This window comes from Dendropsophus ebraccatus, chromosome 1 (genome assembly GCF_027789765.1).
Source record: "Dendropsophus ebraccatus isolate aDenEbr1 chromosome 1, aDenEbr1.pat, whole genome shotgun sequence".
NCBI lineage: Eukaryota > Metazoa > Chordata > Amphibia > Anura > Hylidae > Dendropsophus > Dendropsophus ebraccatus.
Genome location: NC_091454.1, coordinates 144,496,321 through 144,517,697, shown reverse-complemented (window position 1 = coordinate 144,517,697; position 21,377 = coordinate 144,496,321). Strand labels below are relative to the sequence as shown.

The 21,377-nt window shown below is 44.8% G+C and overlaps 1 protein-coding gene across 4 annotated transcripts; it reads left to right on the top strand.

The window, feature by feature from the left end:
* The first annotated feature begins 551 nt into the window (after positions 1-551).
* On the top strand, positions 552-14,053 carry UBL7 (ubiquitin like 7). 4 transcript variants are annotated; one of them, XM_069956373.1, is made up of 11 exons: positions 552-686; positions 2,382-2,594; positions 3,049-3,168; positions 4,478-4,560; positions 5,478-5,562; positions 6,978-7,035; positions 8,692-8,822; positions 9,944-9,993; positions 10,093-10,260; positions 10,377-10,499; positions 13,705-14,053. In XM_069956373.1, exons 2-11 carry the CDS (start codon positions 2,414-2,416, stop codon positions 13,840-13,842), a joined length of 1,137 nt encoding a protein of 378 aa, XP_069812474.1. In that variant the 5' UTR covers positions 552-686; positions 2,382-2,413; the 3' UTR covers positions 13,843-14,053. The 4 variants fall into 4 exon arrangements, with proteins under 4 accessions (XP_069812474.1, XP_069812473.1, XP_069812485.1 ...); XM_069956372.1 differs by lacking the exon at positions 552-686 and adding an exon at positions 746-862; XM_069956384.1 differs by lacking the exon at positions 552-686 and adding an exon at positions 954-1,116.
* The last annotated feature ends 7,324 nt before the right edge of the window (positions 14,054-21,377 follow it).

Below are 21,377 nucleotides of genomic sequence, written 5' to 3'. Positions count from 1 at the left end.
TGTGGCGGTGTGTCAGTGATGGCTATGGGGGCGCTGTTATAGGTGTGGCGGTGTGTCAGTGATGGCTATGGGGCGCTGTTATAGACATGGCAGTGTGGTCAGTGATGGCTATGGGGGTGCTGTTATAGACATGGCAGTGTGGTCAGTGATGGCTATGGGGGCGCTGTTATAGACATGGCGGTGTGGTCAGTGATGGCTATGGGGGCGCTGTTATAGACATGGCGGTGTGGTCAGTGATGGCTATAGGGGTGCTGTTATAGACATGGCGGTGTGGTCAGTGATGGCTATGGGGGCGCTGTTATAGACATGGCGGTGTGTCAGTGATGGCTATGGGGGCGCTGTTATAGATGAGAGAGCTGTGTGACTCTCCCATGTAGTTGCTTCTACCGCCCTGAAAAGGGTTGTCACTCATCTAACATTCAGGACTCCTAGAAAGCTGGGTATTATTAGCCACGTTTGAGGATTATAACAGCCGCCATTTTTTCTTCTATTTTATAGCGCTCCGCCGACTCCATTAAACCAGCACGCATCAGGACCCAGCAGCGCCTCTAGCGGTCGCCTCTATGTAAGAGCGCGGCGTCATCACTCTCCGCCCGCGATTGGGATGATGGGATGTGTAGTTTATGGTGAACGCCGCATTAGCCGGTCACTTCCGAGCGGACTGTAAACAAAGGAAGTATCAGCAGGTATGCTCTTTATGTGGCCTCCCTTTAAGGCAGGTTACTGTCCCCTCGTGTTGTAGTCACCGTCGTGTAGTGTGTAATGCGTCAGCCGCCACGTTTCCCAGTGTCTCATGGGGTCCGGAGCGGTTTCCTGCTCTCACACTGCTGCCGGGGCACAGAAGCCGTCAGTGAAGCGCACTGTGTAGAGCACTGTATGTGTGACGTGGGCCTATACTGTGTATAGCTGGTGACAGACAGCAGCTTAGATCGCTTCTATGAAGATCCAGGGTGATATGTGACAGTCAGGGTCATAGGAAAGCTGTGTTCACAGGATGTGCTGTGTGCAACCAAGAATGACCACCCTGGTAGTAGTAACAACCGGTAATGTGTATCCCCTGTCCACAGATAACTAGGTGATCGGTGGTCTCACTGCCAGGACCCTCACTAGTCCCAGGTATGGAGCAGTAGTGGGCATGCTCAGCGCTGTGCAGTGGTCAGAGGTCCCATAGAGAATGAATGAAGTGGTGGCCAAGCATGAGCACTACCCTCCATTCATATGATCTCTGATGGATGACAGGCCCAGTGATCAGCTAGTTATCTGTGAATAGAGGATAACTGAGTCATGGAATAACCCATTTTTAAAGTTGTTCTCTGGGGAGTAACTTCTCTGTATAATGGTGCTCAGCCAGGTGGAAAAAATTAAAAAACTAGTATCCCCCCCCCCCCCCTTCCCTCCTCCACTAGCGCAGTTCTCACTGAACCCCTTCCTCTCACCTCCGCTGCCACCTGTTAGAATCTCCTCCTGTATGCCAACCCCTTCCTATATTCAGGGTTGGCATATGGGATTTTCCTGGCAGCCACTCGGTGGCAGAATACTATGTGCCAACCCCAAATTCAGGAAGTGCTGTGCAGCAGGAGGAGATTCTAAGAGGTGGTGGCGGAGGTGAGTGGAAGGTGAGTATAGGATGTTTTCCCCCATTATATACAGGGAGCTGAACAGTTGAAAGTAGTTATTGTTGGACCACACTTTAGGGTGGCCCAGTGACAGAAACTAACATCTGGAGGGGTGAGTATGACTCCATTATACACCACCTACTTGCTAAGCTAGGGTTCATAAAGCAACATATGGTAACTAGAGATGAGCGAACTGGGTTCGGGTTTGAGTCCATCTAAACCTGAACGTTCGGTATTTGATTAGCTGGGGCTGCTGAACTTGGATAAAGCTCTAAGGTTGTCTGGAAAACATGGATACAGCCAATGACTATATCCATGTTTTCCACATAGCCTTAGGGCTTTATCCAATTTCAGCAGTCACCGCTAATCAAATACCGAACGTTCAGGTTTAGATGGACTCGAGCATGCTCGTGGTTCGCTCATCTCTAATCCTTACCTTTCAGATATTACAGTCCAGCACATCAGAACTTGTAAGATTGTCCTAGCCGGATTGCAGTATCAGTGACCTTAAAGGGGTTGTCTAGGATATAACAATTGATTTAATTGCCTATCCAAAGCCACAAGCAGTCACTGATCCCTGTGTAGAGGAGGCACTGGTGTACTGCAGCCTTAACCTCTATTGAAGTGAATGGGAGCCGAGGCTGCAGTACACCGGCTTATATCACATGTATACACACACACACACACACATAAAGTACAGCCTACAGAATTACTTTTAGTTCTGCCATTAACCTTTTTTTATTTTCCCTCCTTTTTTTCCTATAGCCTCCACATTAGAATTTGACTTCAGTCCGGATATGTCTGAGCTCCATATATGTGTCCAGCTGGCGGATCAGCCTCTCTCTCCCAAATCCATTGTTCACCTCCCTGCACATTCCACTGGTGATGGGGACTCTGTCTGTGGCCACCGAGTGTCAGTTGTCAAGCAGCTGATCACTGCCACATTGCCAGAGTCACTGCCGGACCCAGAGCTGATCGGTGAGTAGTAATGGCCTATTGTATCAACTTTATTTATGGCCATGTTAGAGGGAAGCTGTCAGAAGGTTCATGCTGCCAGAAGCATGGGCAGCATGAAACAGGTTTCCCTTATTACAGTGAACTATTACAGTGAACACTGCAGCATTTCAGAGAAATGGCACTTTTATAACCAGCAGGGAATAGGATGCCTAGTCACCTGGGCAGTCCCAGCCCGCTTCTGGGCACCCCACTGGGTATATGGGGAGAAGCTGAAGGGTACCGCCTGATAGATTATTACCGTTCCTGGATGGTTATAAAGCTATTATTGTTCTGTTTGCAATAAAAGGTCATGTAAAAATGCTATTTTTTTCTGTGTTTTTTCAAGCATTGTTGGTGGCATTTTTTATTTAGTGTTATTTTGTACGTGGATTTGGTTGGTATTGTGTTTTCAAAAAAGACTTCTGTCTCTGAACAGACCTGGTGCATTGTGGTCGACGTCTCCGGGATGATCAGACGCTGGAGTTCTATGGAGTGCAGTCAGGGAGCACCGTCCATATTCTGCGCAGAGCATGGCCGGAGCCCCCACCTCGGCCTGGTGAGTGGTTGATGTCAATGAAGAAGCATGTTGCAAGCATTGTTTGTGCTGGTCATGTGGAGTGCAGGCAGATGTGTGTGTGCTTTTATGATGAAATATAATGAGTATAATAATGGAGATGTAGTTGTGATAAGCATAAGGTGCCCAAGTGCTTTGCTGCCATAGATGCTGTAGCATGTTATTTTACAGTGAACATTTATACAATGTAACATCGAGCTCCAAATGGTCTGTGAAGCTTGGATTGGACAACCATCTCTAAGGTGTATAGGGCTTCCCAATTCTCCCACAAAGGCAGTTGTCAGGGAGAAAGTAGTAAGGCATTGTGGATTTCAGCCTGCTTAAGCCTTCTGGTCTTATGAAGATAACATGTCACCAGAAGTGTCTTGCAGAGGCATTCGGCCCTCACCCCATTCAGAATACATGCACATTTGGCCAATCCAAGTTTGCATGTGTATGTGGGGATTGGGAGAGATCCAGAGAGTGTCCAGCCTAATGAAGAGCCTACCTGTAGAAGTGAGAAGTGTTTGAAAACTTTTTATGACAGTTTTAAAGGAATTATCAGTGGAGCACAAGATGGCGGAAGACTTCTGCTTTCCGGCAATTCCACTTCTTTGAAGTTGCGGTGACATGGCATGCGGACATGCCTTGATCGGGATATGTGCAGCGAGAGGTGGAATCGCCGGAAATTAGAGAAGAGAAGCAGAAGGCTTCAGCCGTCTTCTGCTCCCCAGACAACCCCTTTAATAAACCCAGGCCACTTTATTGTCATTTTCGGCAGGGCAGTTTTAAGCAGGTGCTTAACATTTACTTTACTTTGCTGTGTATAATAGAAACTGGTGTAAACTTCTCATAGTAACTGATATAATTTTTATAGATCTGTCACAGTTTTAGTAAGTCTGGTCCATTGTTTTTGGTTGTAGCCTGGAAGTACATTTTGTGCTACATGTAAACTCACCCTAAGACATGTCATATTTTGTTAGTTTGCATTTAGTTACATTTAGTTTTTTTTTTTTTTGCAAAACTTGCCCCAAAAGAAATGAAGTTTTGGGTGGGGCCTAGCTGTAGGGTCCCAACAGATTGATGGCAGTTTACACCAGAACGTACTCCAGATAGATATGCGTGATTTCAAGCAGGTTTTTCTGCAGCCTATACAACTTTGTCTGCAGCTCAACTAGTTACATGTGAAAGTAGCCTGTTGGGAGGCAGATGGTCATCAGAAGGTCATGGGGTATTCCCTCTTAAATCTCTGCAGTGTTACATATATGCTTCTCTCACAGTACTCTCTTATAATTAGTGTTTTCCATCTTAGAACCTGTAGATAAGATTGCTGCCAGTCGTGAGTTCCGAGCTCTCCATACAGCCCTTCATACTAGCTCTACCTACCGGGATGCAGTAAGTATCGTGTGTATCAAATTGCGTAGAAACCTGCAGTCTGGATAACTCTATAGAAAATTACCATTGTTTCTATACAGCTGTCCTTAGAAGAAAAAACCTATCCTAAATATGGCAGCTTAGTCTTTTGTCTCTGCCAGTAAAGCAATACATACATTTTTTTTTTACTAAGGAAAATTGTAAGTGTACCTTTATGTAAAACAGATGCATTACATTTAATCAGTGTTTTGTGATCAGCATATTGATCATATTTGGTATTCATTCTCTTCACTGATTCTCATGACTTCACATTCTCATCACTGATTTAAGGATAGGCCCAATTATTCTAGACTACACAGCAGAGGCAGGGAATAAAAGATGACATTGGCAGTTAAATTTGACCAGTTTTTACTATTTTATTAGTAAGAGACTCTGAGAGGGTGAAGACTTTACATTGATCATCTTAGGATAAGTCATATATTCCTCATGGGGATGGGGAATCCTAAACCCTCCAGCTGTTGCAAAACTACAATTTCCATTATGCCTGGGCAGCCAAAGATTTAGCTTTGCCGAGGTTCCTTATCCCTGCTTTAAGGCATACTGGAAACATCACTGTACACTCACTTTCAGATGTGTCTGTAGAGCATAAAATGGACTGCAGTGCTGATACCTTGTTTTACATGTTACTATGACAGGTTGAGGACCCTACTTGTCAGCACGTACAGTAAGTGCATGATATTTCATAGGGATGATAAACATTTTACAGATATGAAGCAGAGGAACTGTTTGCTAACAGCCTCTTACATCCTTTTAATCCCCGAGAACAGATGTTAGCTTATTTGCAGACTCTGCATTTTGACTATATTGGCTGAATAAAAATGTATGCCCAGATTTCATGTCCGTTACTGTGAAAACTAACTCTTACCATTGCCATTCAGGTGTTCAAGCTACTTGGCAGCCGGGAGTCCTTGGAGCAGATTGTTGTGGCAACTCCTGGCCTTAGCTCTGATCCTGTAGCCATGGGTAAGTTACGTATTCTAAATTCTGCAAAATCATTGCCATGTCTGTTGGATAGACCTACGCATAGTGGGCCACTTACTCAGTATTAGGGATGAGCAGTATGGCTTGATTTTTTTTTTTTTTTTAATCTCAGGATAGGTAATAAATGTATAATGTTGTTTCAACGGCCGTGATTTTCACAGAACTTACGTAGTGCTGCAGGTTGAAGGGATCCCAGCCGGAGTGTATACACTCTGGCCGGAATTCCTAGCGGCGCCGTAGAAAACTGACATGTCAGTTTTCTGCGGCCGCTATTCTTTGAATCGCGGCTGCAGAGAACCCTGTCAGTACATGCTATGGAGCGAGCAGCTCCGGCCGCACGCTCCATAGTGTGCTGTGGGGAGTTTTGATGCAAGCATCAGAACTCTGCGGTGCTAAAGATCATTCGGCTAGTACTGCAGTACCGGCCAGGATGAGCTTTTTAGATACCGGCTGTTCCGTGACCCGGTCGGGTCACGGAACGGCTGGTCTCATACACAGTGTGAACATGACCCCAATGTGGATCTGCTTGACAACCACAGCAAATCCATAGCAGAAACCATAGCATTACATTGATACTGAGGACAGGTACAAAGAGCAGGGGTCTCTGTCTGTAAACTTTATTTAGGTCCCTACTTCTCAGAACCCATTTTGCAGAATGCAGCTCATGTTACGGATTGCCACCCTCATGGCTATTGGTTAACCCTTTACTGCTGTGCTAGTCTGTCTTTTACATTGGCATTCACCAATAAGCATAGGTCCTGGAAATCATTAGTGCACTTTCCTGCACTTCATCTGACAAGCTGCGGGATAGTTCCTGTAAGGTGAACAAGGTTCCCCTTCTTTTCAGTGTGTAGGTTTCCTTTGCCCTTTGTGTTGTTCTCCTAAGTCCTCAATATGTCCCCCCTCCTCAGAGTTGCCTGTGTGGGATGTTGGCCTTCTTTCTCCATGTTGCCATGCTGAATGAAGTAATTTCGTGTGCCTAATAGCAGATGAGACGATTCTTGATCTCTGCTGAAAGGCATTAGCCTTCCGGCAATGAAAACCACCAGGTGCATCATGTATTGATCCCTGGTCTTTTTGTCTATAGAATGTCTAAAGTTAGGGGAGGAGGGGGGCATGGGGAGGGAAGTTAAATAAAATGATGATATTTGGATTCTATGGTTTTAATGTAATTTCTGGTACTTGTATAAAAAAATAACTCAGCCCATCCTGCTACTGCCGCTCCCCATTCCCCATATTAGAACCAGCTGCAGATACGTGTAACTCAAACCTGATGAATTTATTGAGTTGCTCTTGACCAGTATTTGTGTGTAACATCATGGATGTCTGAGGCTGTTTTCTTATGAATGTATACAGCACAAATATACACTGATTAAGTATTTGACCTGTCTTTACAGGGGTTCTGCAGGATAAAGATCTGTTCACAGTATTCACTGATCCTAGCATGTTGGACACGTAAGCAATTCTATTCAATCTTTATTAACATTATATGCCATATTATCAGCGTTATAATATATATATAAATATTAATATTTGCAGAAAAATATATTAAATGTTCTTTTGTATACTATGGAATGCAATTTACTGTAACCCTTCATGTGCTGAGTCCTCTGTACCTTTCCTCAAGAGTGTTAAATTCTTTTTTCCACTTCATTTACAAAACAGGTATAGTGCACCTGTTGTATTTCATCAGATCCACACGTTAGTTATAATAGAACATTATCTGGATGGTTCCCGGTTTTGGGTTGGATTTGTTTAGAGTATATACCCAACGGCATGTGGAATGCTGAGTGATCTGAATAAATGTCCGAAAGACCCTTGATGATGCGGCCAGTACCTACCTGTAATGTAGAGCATTCAAAATTCACTCAGTTTGGCATATCCCCTCTGTCTTGATAAATACAGGCTTTGGTGCACAGAGAAGTTACCACCTGGATCTGGTATCCTCACACCTAATTTACAACATAGGTTGTGCTATCTCATTCTAGAATTATTTGAATATTAAAGGGGTACCCGGTTAATAAAGATTTGACCTTGTCCAATTCCCACTCATAATCTAAGCTTCTTTGTAATAGGTTTCTATTACATGATTTGGGCCCTTGGCAGCACATTCTGAAGTTGCTAAAAATCCTCTGTTCCTGGTCCACATGGTCTCGGGCTCCTTTGTCTTGCCCCTCCTTTCTGAGACACAGGTCACCTGATCTCTGTCTCTTCTGTTGCAAGGCAAGCTGTAACACCTAATCTGTAATCTGAAACAACAGCCTCTCCTGAGTAGTATAATGGCCCTATTCCACGGAACGATTATCGACCGTATTCGGCCATTACGGCCGATAATCGCCCCGTGGAATAGAAGGCAACGATCAGCCGACATTGTTCATGTCAGCTGATCGTTGCTGTCGTTTGTCTTTCAACATGTTATAGCAGCGATCTGCTGCCATTGCGCTAAGGAAAAGGAGCGGCGGCAGCAGACTGCCACTATCCTCTACGGGTTGCCCAGACAGTCAGCAATCACCAGGGCAGCCACCCCACGCCCCTCCCGCACTCACCCGCTCGCTGCCGCGTGTAGTAGCGGTTGCAGAGAGCGGGGAATAGGTCGGCCCGTGGAATAGGACCTTAAGGGAAAGGAGACATTGTTGTTTCATCTCTCTTTTTCTAATCTATCTATGTAGATGAATAGATAGATACTGTATTTACTGTGCAAAGCAGTCAGCGGTGGGCAGATAATACAAGGCAAGGGCAGGTACTTGGAAGTTGGTTCTGTGATGCTATGATGTAAAACTGGGATCATTTGCAAAAGTTTAAATCTGGGGCTAGGAGCAGCGTAGACAAGTGGCAAAGGTGTCACATCGGTGGGGGATCAGTAAGCGCACCTATATGCTTTTTGTGCATTTTATTTATTTATGGCATCACTGGAGTTGCCCTCTAAGTCAGAATTTTTGAGGGGATAACTTTAACTTGCTTGGGAAGGTTAACTTATAATGTAGAACAGTGTTCTCCATTGGTTTTAATTTTCTTTGTTGGTATTGTACATTTTAAGCATAACCTGTCCATTTAATAAACTCATCTCCAAGGTTTATTTTAAAACACCAATTTTCCTCTGAATTCTTCCAGACTGGTGTCCTCCCACCCAGCCCTAGTAAATGCCATAATACTAATCCTACATTCAGTGACTGGAAGTTCTTCACTTCCTCCAACAGATGGCGCTGCTCACACAGTTCCTCCTGCTACCCTACATATGCCAGGTTAGAACATTATTATTTGTCTATTTGTTTGTTGCTCTTTCCCTTTGTTGTTTCTGGTATCAGCAAATAAATATTGGGTAAGAGAATGAAAAACTGTCTAGTAGTGAAATGATTACCTAATGATTAGACTCTACACCAAAACCTGCAGCATCAAACCCATACACTTAGATGTTCTGCAGCAGCAAGTACACAGCTGTCGGAAATCCCGCCTGCAAATCCAGATGAAGTATCTGCAGCATATTCATCCCATGTGGCATTACCCTAAACCTAATGGGTCAAACTTCTGTGTTATGATAAGATAACCAGAACATCATGGAAAAAAATATGAAGGTTAAAGAAGACCTGTCACCCCCCGTGCCGGGGTGACAGGCTCCCGACCCCCCGTTACAGCCCCCTATACTCACCTAATCCCGCCGGGTCCCGCTTCCTGATCCTGTCGGGTCACGGAGATATGAGCGCCCGAAGCCTGGCGCGCGCGCTCACAGGAGAGTCCGATGCCCATAGAGAATGACGGAGCATCGGACTCCCCATTCATTCTCTATGAGCGTCAGACTTTCCTGTAAGCGCGCGCCCCGGGCTTCGGGCACTCATATCTCCGTGACTCGACCAAATCAGGAAGCGGGACCCAGCGGGATCAGGTGAGTATAGGGGGCTGTAACGGGGGGTTGGGCGCCTGGTCTCCTTTAATGCTGAAGGGCTTTAAAGGGGTTATCCAGCGCTACAAAAACATGGCCACTTTTCCCCCTCACTTGTTTTCAAATTAGATGGGGTTTCAAACTCAGTTCCATTGAAGTAAATGGAGCTTAGTTGCAAACCACACCTGAACTGGAGACAAGAGAGGGGGAAAAGTGGCCATGTTTTTGTAGCACTGGATAACCCCTTTAAAGTAGAAATCTTCCAAACCATAAAGAGTTGATGTAGACAGCATACTATAAGATTGAATAACTTTTCGTTTTACAGAGACTACACCTCATTTGCTGTAATCAAAGTACTTTAATGCTTTCTGCTTTCCTTGTTTACCAAAATTGTATTCTCGGCTTGTACCCTAATTCTTTGTTCCCCAAAATGTACATGTATTGTGTTCTATGATTGTCTTTTTTCTGTTCTGTGCCTTCTGTTAGGTGGATTCCTCTTTGATGGTCTGTCAGATGAAGAGGATGAGTATCCACAGGTCAGATGATCTAATACTGAATTTGATGTACTTATTGTCTAACATTTCCAACAAAAGGGTTTCTATTTTTAAAATATTTTTTCCTGTTTAACTCTTAAGACTTCTCGCTCAGGATCCTCTAGCAGCGCATCTGGTCCCCGGCCAGCTTCTCTTGGATATACAGGAGCTTCAGGTCCTCGTCCTATCACTCAGAGTGAACTGGCCACAGCTTTGGCTCTAGCAAGTACCCCAGAGAGCAGCTCTCACACACCAACACCTGGAACACAGGTCTAGAAATCCTAAACATTTTATAAACTGTTGATCTCTCTTAGCATTGATTTTAATCTTTTTTGACAGAAGTATTTCTGCATGTTTGTGAAATCTACCAATTGTATATTCTGCAGGGTCATTCTTCAGGTACATCCCCCATGTCCTCTAGCGTTCAATCAGGAACACCAATCACCAATGACTTGTTTAGCCAAGCTTTGCAACATGCACTGCAAGCTTCCAGCCAAACAACACAACAGGTAAATATATAGGTTTTGTAACTAGCATATTAAGTTCTGTTTTGCAAACCGTGGAGGAGTCATCTTACACAGGGTTTCTATTATACTAGTGTGCCTTATTAATATATGCATATAATTTTATCGCGTAAAGTTCTTTGACACTGCTTAAAGATTTCTTATATACATTGGGGAAAAAAGGTATTTAGTCAGTCACCAATAGTGCAAGTTCCACCACTTAAAAATATGAGAGAGGCCTGTAATTGACACCATATGTAAACCTCAACTATGGGAGACAAAATGAGAAAACAAATCCAGAAAATCACATTGTCTGATTTTGTAAGAATTTATTAGCAAATTATGGTGGAAAATAAGTATTTGGTCAGTAACAAAATTTCGTCTCAATACTTTGTTATATATCCTTTGTTGGCAATGACAGAGGTTAAACGTTTTCTGTAAGTTTTCACAAGGTTGGCACACACTGTTGTTGGTATGTTGGCCCATTTCTCCATGCAGATCTCCTCTAGAGCAGTGATGTTTTGGGGCTGTCGCTTGGCAACACGGACTTTCAACTCCCTCCAAAGGTTTTCTATAGGGTTGAGATCTGGAGACTGGCTAGGCCACTCCAGGACCTTGAAATGCTTCTTACCAAGCCACTCCTTCGTTGCCCTGGCGGTGTGCTTTGGATCATTGTCATGTTGAAAGACTCAGCCACGTTTCATCTTCAATGCCCTTGCTGATGAAAGGAGGTTTGCACTCAAAATCTCACGATACATGGCCCCATTCATTCTTTCATGTACCCGGATCAGTCGTCCTGGCCCCTTTGCAGAGATACAGCCCCAAAGCATGATGTTTCCACCCCCATGCTTTACAGTAAGTATGGTGTTTGATGGATGCAAACAGTTCCACTTTGGTTTCATCAGACCATAGGACATTCTCCCAATACTCTTCTGGATCATCCAAATGCTCTCTAGCAAACTTCAGACGGGCCCGGACATGTACTGGCTTAAGCAGTGGGACACGTCTGGCACTGCAGGATCTGAGTCCCTGGCGGCGTAGTGTGTTACTGATGGTAGGCATTGGTCCCAGCTCTCTGCAGTTCATTCACTAGGTCCCCCCGCGTGGTTCTGGGATTTTTGCTCACCGTTCTTGTGATCATTTTGACCCCACTAGGTCAGATTTTGCGTGGAGCCCCAGATCGAGGGAGATTATCAGTGGTCTTATATGTCTTCCATTTTCTAATTATTGCTCCCACAGTTGATTTCCTCACTCCAAGCTGGTTGCCTATTGCAGATTCAGTCTTCCCAGCCTGGTGCAGGGCTACAATTTTGTTTCTGGTGTCCTTTGACAGCTCTTTGGTCTTCACCATAGTGGAGTTTGGAGTCTGACTGTTTGAGGGTGTGCGCAGGTGTCTTTTTATACTGATAACAACTTTAAACAGGTGCCATTACTACAGGTAATGAGTGGAGGAAAGAGCAGACTCTTATGCTGCGATTACACAAAACGATAATTGGCCCGATCGTACAATTAACGATGTCGGAGTAACGATTTTTTTTTCATAACGGTCAGCATTTAGACGGTACGATATATCGTATGGAAATTCGTTTTGCAATCGCTTAAACACTGAACGATCTGCAAATTTATAGCGAACGACGATTTTAGAACATGTTGTAAGATCAAAATGAAGGATTTCTCGTTCGTCATTTGATCGTTCGCAGTGTTTACACGTATGATTATCGTTTGAATTTGATTGTTATCGTGCGAATTCGCACATTAATCGTTTTGTGTAAACGCAGCATTAAAAAAGAAGTTACAGGTCTGTGAGAGCCAGAAATCTTGATTTTTTTTGTTGGTGACCAAATACTTATTTTCCACCATAATTTGCAAACAAATTCTTACAAAATCAGACAATGTGATTTTCTGGATTTGTTTTCTCATTTTGTCTCTCATAGTTGAGGTCTACATATGGTGTCAATTACAGGCCTCTCTCATCTTTTTAAGTGGGAGAACTTGCACTATTGGTGACTAACTTAATATTTTTTTCCCCACTGTAGGGAAGGTAAATGTTCTGCTTCCATGCTTTCATAAAAAGAATTTGTATATTTGCAACACAAAATAACAATAGGCAAAAAATTTAGACCTCTGTATGTTTCCCCTATGTGTTTCAGGCAACACAATAGGGGGGGTGCTTTATTATGACTGATGTCTCATGTAACAGTCTTAATTAGTCCCAAGCACACTGGCACACTGGACTTATGTACAGGTACACGCCTCTACATAAATCTGGGCTTCCTGTGTGCCCCTGCTGAAAATGTATACCAGCTTCTATCAGCCATAGACTTCCACTACAATTTTGGCTATATGCTGGTATAATTGCTGTAAGTTCAGCCCAGGGTATGGCACATCCCCTTTATGACATGCTATGCCCCCTGATAGGCTAGACGCAGACCTGACAAGAGGTGGAGATTGGCAAACTAAAACACATTGGTAAAACACATTGGCACATTTAAATACTAAAACAATACCCAAAGTCTACAATTGACATGATCAATGAGCAACTTGAATTTAGGGTCCTAGATTAAAGAGTACCTGTCATTTATATATAACTTTTGACATGTCATCAAACATAAAACAAAAGGTGCAACAGCAACCCACAGGTGCAAGGGCCTACCATATATACTCCTCCCAGCGTACACACGGTAAACACCTGCTCTGTAGATATTTAAAAATTAAAATATAAAAAAAATTTGGGGGAAAAGTGAGGATCTTAGCAAACTATTTGATCAAACAGAGTGTACCATGTCGCCACGTTAAGGTGTCGTCCGCGTGCAACCTGCAATGTGAACAGAGTCATAGATGTGCTGCCAAAATTTCCCTTTTTTATGTTATCAAACATGTCAAAAGTTATTGATTACAGTGGGTCTCACTGCTGTGAACCTCTATGATAGAAAGCCACAGGCGGAGAGATCCACTGCCTGGCCACTTGCTAATTCCAATACTTTAGCCTCATAGGCTGTTATGGGGCTAAAGTGTCAGAATAAGCAAGCAGACGGCTGTACCTTTGTATCGAAGCGGGTCCCAGCAGTGAGACTCATTGCAACCAATAACATGCTTGATGGCATTTTAAAAGTTATTTATAATGACAGGTACTCTTTAAGTAGATTGCCAGTAAGTGTAACAAACAGTACAACACAGTCTTTACATGTTGTCATTTTCTCCAATCTTCTAGAACCAATGGCAGCCTCAGCTACAACAGTTGCGAGATATGGGCATCCGCGATGAAGAACTGAGTCTGCGGGCTTTACAGGCTACAGGAGGAGACATTCAGGCTGCTCTGGAACTTATCTTTGCTGGAGGTGCTTTGTAATAAAAAATTTTTTAATATTGGCATGGCAGTATTGCTTTTTCTCAATTCTCCTGATCTACCACTGTTTCAAAATCATTGAAATTTACTGCAAATTATCAACTTGGTTTGTAGACCCAGAGGCATATTTATTACATCATTTTGTTTGAATACAGTTTTTTGCCGTAACATTACTTCTTTGCATGTATATATCAATAATGTGTTCTATGGAATTCAATAAACTGTTTTTTTTTTCTTTGAAGTAGATTGGTGTACATTTCTTCTACCTATGCACTACCTAGTAGATACTGATAAAAAGCTGCTTTTCCACTCCAGCATCCACATTATTATCATCATTTTTGCACGTATTAACAACTTTCTGTAGAAGGTAAAAAGGTTGTTGGAGTTGTGAACTGACTTGGTTACATTCTGGTAATAATTGCAACAACAATGGTACTGCTTGACTGTGGCTTCACACACAGCTTTTTTGGCATTTTTCTGGCCTTCAAAAAACACCAGAAAAATTGCCCAAGATTATTTTGGCATTTTTGACTTCAGGTGTGATTGGCTTTCAATTCCATTGAACTCTATAGGAGGGAAAAAAACACAATTTGAAGAAGAAAAAGCCAAAGCCTCAGCATGCTGCGCTTTGGAAAAACTTCCATAGAGCCCAAAAAAAATCCACAGAGGAAAGAAGAACGCCACAAAAAAAGAAAAATCGTATGGCGTTTTCATAAAATTTCATTTACTGTACTTACAGCTAACATCTGGCCGTGGGCGTTTATACTCAAACGCCACAGGATTATTATTATTTTTTTTTTTTTTTTCATTTTTGCTCAATTTTAAGCCTAATTGTATGTTCACACAGAGGAAAAGGTGAGGAATTGAAGAGTGAAGTTTTCTGCATAAAATTTCTAGCCTGTTCAGCTCTGGTGGAACTCAAGCAGAATTCAAGCCCCATTGACTTCTATAGGATTTCTCAACCGGAATATGCCCAAAGATTTGACATGTCATGTCGAAAGCCTTGTGAAGAATAACAATGAGACATCTCTTTCACTTGGGCTCACTTCAAACTGAGATTTAACTTAACCTGGGTTTTCCACTTTTGACAATTTTTTTTTTCTTACAAGTGTCATCCAACTAATCACTGCAATAAAAATGAAACTTACTGCTTTGCAGAATGGAGTCAGGTAATGAAAGGCGTGCTCACATGGGCAAACACGAAAAAAACTCAAAATCAGTGTGTGATATACTATACAGATTTCAGTGCTGATTTTGATGTTATTTCTCAAGCAGTATATTTCAAGCTCCCATTTTTAGTGTGAGCTTCCATACAGAACCGCAATAAAAAATGACAAGTAGCTTCTTTGTCACCTCCTAGCAGTTGTAGATTGTAGTAAATTTGGCATGCAGGGCAGTCATATCCCCCTCACCTAATGTGGTTGTGCAGAATTTAGTGACTTTCTGTGCCAGACACAGACCTTAATAATTCTCCCCTATGTGCTTATACTCCTCCATGAATTGTCTTTTTGGTTCCTCCTTAGTCTTTTTTAGATAATATCTGACATTCAAACCACACTGTTGAAGGTCCTTCAGAGAACCACTGAAGTGCCACCTCTGCTTAACCTCTTTAATATATCCCCACCATTCACAGGTGTTTCTAAATACAGTGGTGCCTTGGATTACGAGTATAATTCGTTCCGGGACTGTGCTTGTAATCCAAATCCACTCTTAAACCAAAGCAAATATTCCCATAAGAAATCATAGAAATGCAGACAATTGGTTCCACACCCCAAAAATAATGATTTATTATTCTGAATAACATGTAAAACAAATGAAATAAACATTCAGAAACAGCAGAATATGTGATATTATAAGTTACTGTACAGTAATGGAGAGGATGGGAAACACAAGGGCTGACAGACTGCAGGGAGCATGAAGGAATGAGGAGGGCAGATGTGGGCACATACATGCAGCGCTCTCTGTCCGGGGAGAGAGGGGTTACAGCTATGGAGAGATTACCTCCACAGTCCTGTCCCCTGATGCAAGCCCCAGCCTGAAGTGGATCTGCTATGATTTGGAAGGTGAGGGAGACTTCTTGGGTCAGAGTACAGAGCTGTAGACCCCACCATGCAGGCCATGCCCCTCCTCCACTCGCGCTCCCACCCAGTACAGGGAGCTCTTAAACCAAAGCAATGCTCTTAAACCAAATCACAATTTTGAAAAACTGAGCTCTTAAATCAAAATGCTCTTAAACCAAGTTACTCTTAAACCAAGGTACCACTGTATACATTTGCCATTCATCCACACAGTTCAGGCTTCCTTAAAGGGAACCAATCACCGGAAAAACGCATATAGAGCTTTTGAAATGTGCTGTTAGAGCACACAGCACACTTGCCACACGTGTTTCCATAGCCTCCGTGCCTTCCCCGTGTAAGCCGCAAAGTAACTTTATAAAACTGGCGCCCTGTATGCTAATTACCTGAGGTAGTCACCTGGGCGGTGTTCGGCTAGCAGGTAGTCACGGTCCCCTGGGCGTCCTTCCGCTGTAATCACGCCCCTCTGGGCGTGATTCAAATGGCCGAGTAGCTGTGACATTCTGATGCCGGACGCCGCCGCACATGCGCAGTGCAGCCGCTTCCATTCCGGCGGTACTGCGCCTGTGCAGAATAGCCTCGGATAGCCTGTTAGCTGGAGTTCGAGGCTATTCTGCACAGGCGCAGTCCAACCGGAATGGAAGCGGCTGCACTGCGCATGTGCGGCGGCGTCCGGCATCAGTAGATAAGCGCGCCGACGTTGGGCACGGCGTGCTCCCGAGTGACGCCACTCTGCCATTTGAATCACGCCCAGAGGGGCGTGATTACAGCGGAAGAACGCCCAGGGGACCGTGACTACCTGCTAGCCGAACACCGCCCAGGTGACTACCTCAGGTAATTAGCATACAGGGCGCCAGTTTTATAAAGTTACTTTGCGGCTTACACGGGGAAGGCACGGAGGCTATGGAAACACGTGTGGCAAGTGTGCTGTGTGCTCTAACAGCACATTTCAAAAGCTCTATATGCTTTTTTCCAGTGATTGGTTCCCTTTAAGTTTACTCATAAACTCTCTCCTTTTCAGCAAGGCACATTTAAGCTTTCTGGAATCCATAATGTATGGAGAAACAACTCCTGGACCACTGTGGTCATAACAGTATCGGGACCATCGACTACCTGAGGTATTTTATAGCTCAAGACATGAACACAAAGGTGATGTTATAATGCCGTGGAGCCATCTGGCAGCTTTAGTTCTAGCCGTCTAGCCAGCCTCCATACAGCCAACAGTGGCCTTCAAGGTGGCCTATATTACCATTTTGATGAACAATTTAAAGGAAAAATCCATGTCGGTCCTGGTTAAGATTATGCTGTCTTCAATGCGGAAGTTGAGGTTTTGGCCCAATACTATGACCCTAATGATTATAAGCTGGGTACAAAAGGGCTAGAAATACTCCAGACAGTCACTCCCATTAAGGCATACATATTGACTGACTGGCTTCCCTGCCCAAGGATTACCCGCAGTCAGATACTTGACCAAATCAATTGTACAATTATTCCCACTTATAATGATGGGGTCTTCTGCCGCTCCCATGGGCCTGTAGTAAGGATGTACCCCTACCTGGGCAGATAGTTGTCAGACGTGAATAAAGGCAAAGTACATTCTGTCTTACAAACCTTTAAGGATGTCTTGTGATTTGTCAGGAAATTCTTGGTCATAAACATGAAGAGGATATACACCAAAGACTGCAAAAGGCTTGCATGCAGCCTGCTGAGAGACAATACTCAGTGAATAGTCTGAACATTGACAAAGAAGAGGATTGATATTCCTCTCTTTTCTCCTTTCCCCTTTCCCTTTCCCCTTTTCTCCTTTCCCTATGCATGAGGGTTGGCCTTGTGGTGGCCCTCCCATTTCCCTTCCCTACTTACTTATTTCCTGTCCAGTGGTGGATTATAATATAAGCAGTGTGCTCAGGGGCTTGGGGTATATGGCTCTCGGAGGGTCAAGGGCCGCCCATATACCCATATTCTGCTGGATTTCCATAGTGGGGACCTGTTTTCTGTGACTGAACAGAGAGCCATTGGCTGCCCTCTCTATCACTTTCCCTTCTAAGCCTCAGGCTATTGTGGATCTGCTAAATGAGTGGGGCAGTATGGGGGCTAACTACTATGTGGTGCACTACTAGGGTTGCTAACTACTGTATAGTAACACAACTGATAACTACTGTTTAAGCGCACTATTGTGGGCTGACTAGTGCATGTGGGCCTTATCATGGGGTAACTTTTTGAGGGCGCTTGTTGGAGGTTACTAACTATTGTTTGGGGACCAGATTAAGGGAGTAACTATTGTGTTGGGGCACAATTATGAAAGCTAACTAGTGTCTTTTGGCAAAATAAGGGTCTAACTACTATGTGAGGATACTATTGTGATACTGTTAAAAACACATGGAGTGGTCGGAACATGTGCAGCATTGTTTTTGATCACTCTGATATTCTAAAATAAAACTTCATTCACTGAATTGAGCAAGTTCTGGGATCTATTCCTCATACATGAATCTTGTATGTCAAATCCCACCAAGGGCAACATCTGCAAAGAGTTTGTATGTTCTCTCCGTGTTTGCGTGGGTTTCCTCCCACACCCAAAACATACAGATAGGTGGATTTAGATTGTAAGCCCTAATGGGGTCAGGGAGCAATAATTGGCTAAACTATGTAAAGTGCTGCAGAATCTGTGTGCGTTATACAAATAAAAGCATTATTATTATTATTATTATCATTATTATCATTATTATTATCATTATCCTGGCTTTTGTTCGGTAACAGTATGATGGTAATACATGTACAGTGTAGTGATAATACTTTTTCCTTGTACACGGCTGGTACTGTTATACACTCCAGGTTAAGGCCATGTTCACACAATGTAAGTTAAGTATTAATCACGGCTGTTGTTGCAACACGTCCGTGTTTAATACTTAATCCGCTCAGCCAGTCAGTGACGGAGGTGGGATCCCACCTCTGTCACTGACTGGCTGAGCGGACTTGAAACGTCACGTCTCACGCCCGCGTCAGACACCAGGAAGCTGCTGGGCAGCAGGGACTGGAGCGCCACGATACGGGACCCACCGCTGGAACCGGGGAGGTGAGTGGACGTTGTTGCCCTCAGCCACCGCCTCCCCGGCTGTATAAAAAAAGCCCCCAGGCTAGAGTACCCCTTTAACTTACATTGTGCTGCAGCTAGAGGGAATCCCGGCCGGAGTGTATACACATAGTATACAATCCAGCTGGGATCGCTAGTGGCCACACAAAAAACTGACATGTCAGTTTTCTGCGGCCACTATTCATTAACCCCTTAGCGACCCATGGCGTATCCGATACGTCTTGGTGCCGCGGGGGGTGTTCAGAGCGGGGTCCCGCTGGGATCCCGCTCTGAACGGCGCTGATCCCGGCTGACATGTGCAGCCGGGCAGTGCCTCTATTAGCCGCCGCGGGTCCCGTTGCCGCGCCGGCTAATTAAGCCTCTAAGTGCAGCTAACAAACATGACAGCTGCACTTAGAGGCTTTGATCCGTGCATCCCTGGTGTCTAGTGGGACGGATCCTGGTGTCTAGTGGGACGGAATGACCCTGATCCCGACTCGGCAATAGATTGCTATGGCCTGCAGCAGGCCATAGCAATCTATGACCGATCTGATCGATCTTTGCTGTGTATATACACAGCATTGATCTCTATAAGAGATTAGTGCTGTGTATACAAGTCCCCACTTTGGGATTTTTTTGCACTTACGCCGTTTACCGTGCAATAGTTCGGGTGATTACGCACGTGGCGATACCAAACATGTTTATTTATTTATTTACTTTTATTTAAAACCTGGGAAAAGGGGGGTGATTCAGACTTTTATTAGGGGAGGTTTTTTTTTACTAATAACAATACTTTTTTTTTTTTTTTTTTTACACATATACTAGAAGCCCCCCTGGGGGACTTCTAGTATATACACTTTGATCTCTCAGGCTACAAAAACACTTGCCGGATCCGCTGCGGATCCCAGCCCTATTCTTTCAATGGCAGACAAAATTGCAGCAGAGATGTACATCCCTGCTGCGATTTTGTCTGCAGCCCGCCCCATTAACCCCCCGGCCGCCAGAGATTATACATTACCGGGTCCCTGCTCCTGCTTGCCTCGGGGCAGGAGCGGGGACCCGGTAATGTATAGTCTGGCCGCCCCCCTGCTGCCTCGATCGCCCCCTCAGCAGCACTGATCAGCCCCCGCAGCCCCCGGCCGCACGATATCCCCCAGCCCCGGCCGCACGATCCCCCGCAGCCCCCGGCCGCACGATATCCCCCAGCCCCAGCCGCACGATCCCCCGCAGCCCCCGGCCGCACGATCCCCCGCAGCCCCTGGCCGCGCAATCGCCACCCAGGGGGGTGATCAGTGCTGCGGGGGGGGGGGGTTGGGGGGCGGGGCGATTGTGCGGGCAGGGGCTGCGGGGGATCGTGCGGCCGAGGGCTGCGGAGGTTCGTGCGGCCGGGGCTGGGGGATATTGTGCGGCCTGGGGCTGCGGGGGGTGATCAGTGCTGCTGAGGGGGCGATCGGGGCAGCAGGGGGCGGCCAGGCCATACATTACCGGGTCCCCGCTCCTGCCCCGAAGCAAGCAGGAGCGGGGACCCGGTAATGTATAATCTCTGGCGGCCGGGGGGTTAATGGGGCGGGCTGTAGACAAAATCGCAGCAGGGATGTACATCTCTGCTGTGATTTTGTCTGCCATTGAAAGAATAGGGCTGGGATCCGAAGTGAGTCTCGCTGCAAATACGGCAAGTGTGTTTGTAGCCTCATTGAGATCTTTGCTGTATACTTATACAGCAAAGATCAATGAGATCGGCACTCGTTTGCTTTCGGCTGCTGTGCCGAGCCGGAGACGGCGCCATCTTGGAGAGGTCCCCGGCCGGCAGCAGTAACGGAGATCGCTCCTCCGGGGAAATGTCCCGGAGGAGCGATCTCCGCCACTAGACACCAGGGAAGTGCTGCATCCGGTAATCGGATGCAGCTGTCATGTTTGACATCTGCATCTGATTACTGTATTAGCGGGCATGGCGATCGGACCGTGCCCGCTAATACCCGCAGTCCCAGGCTACAAGCGACACCGCTCTGAACACCTCTTACGGGCACATGACGTACCGGTACGTCATGCGTCCTTAAGAGGTTAAAGGGGTTTTCCACCAAACATTTTTTTTCTTTCATATCAACTGGTGCTAGAAAGTTTTGATATTGATAAAAATTTGATATTTACTTCTATTAAAAAAAATCTGAAGTCTACTAGTATATATCAGCTGCTGTAGGTCCTGTAGGAAGAGGTGTATTCTTTCCAGTCTAACACAGTGCTCTCTGCCGCCAACTCTGTCCATTTGAGAAACTGTCCAGAGTAATAGGCAAATCCCCATAGAAAAACCTCTCCTGCTCTCCAGACTGGAAAGAATACCACTTCCTGTACAACATACAGCAGCTAATAAGTACTGGAAGACTTGAGATTTTTTT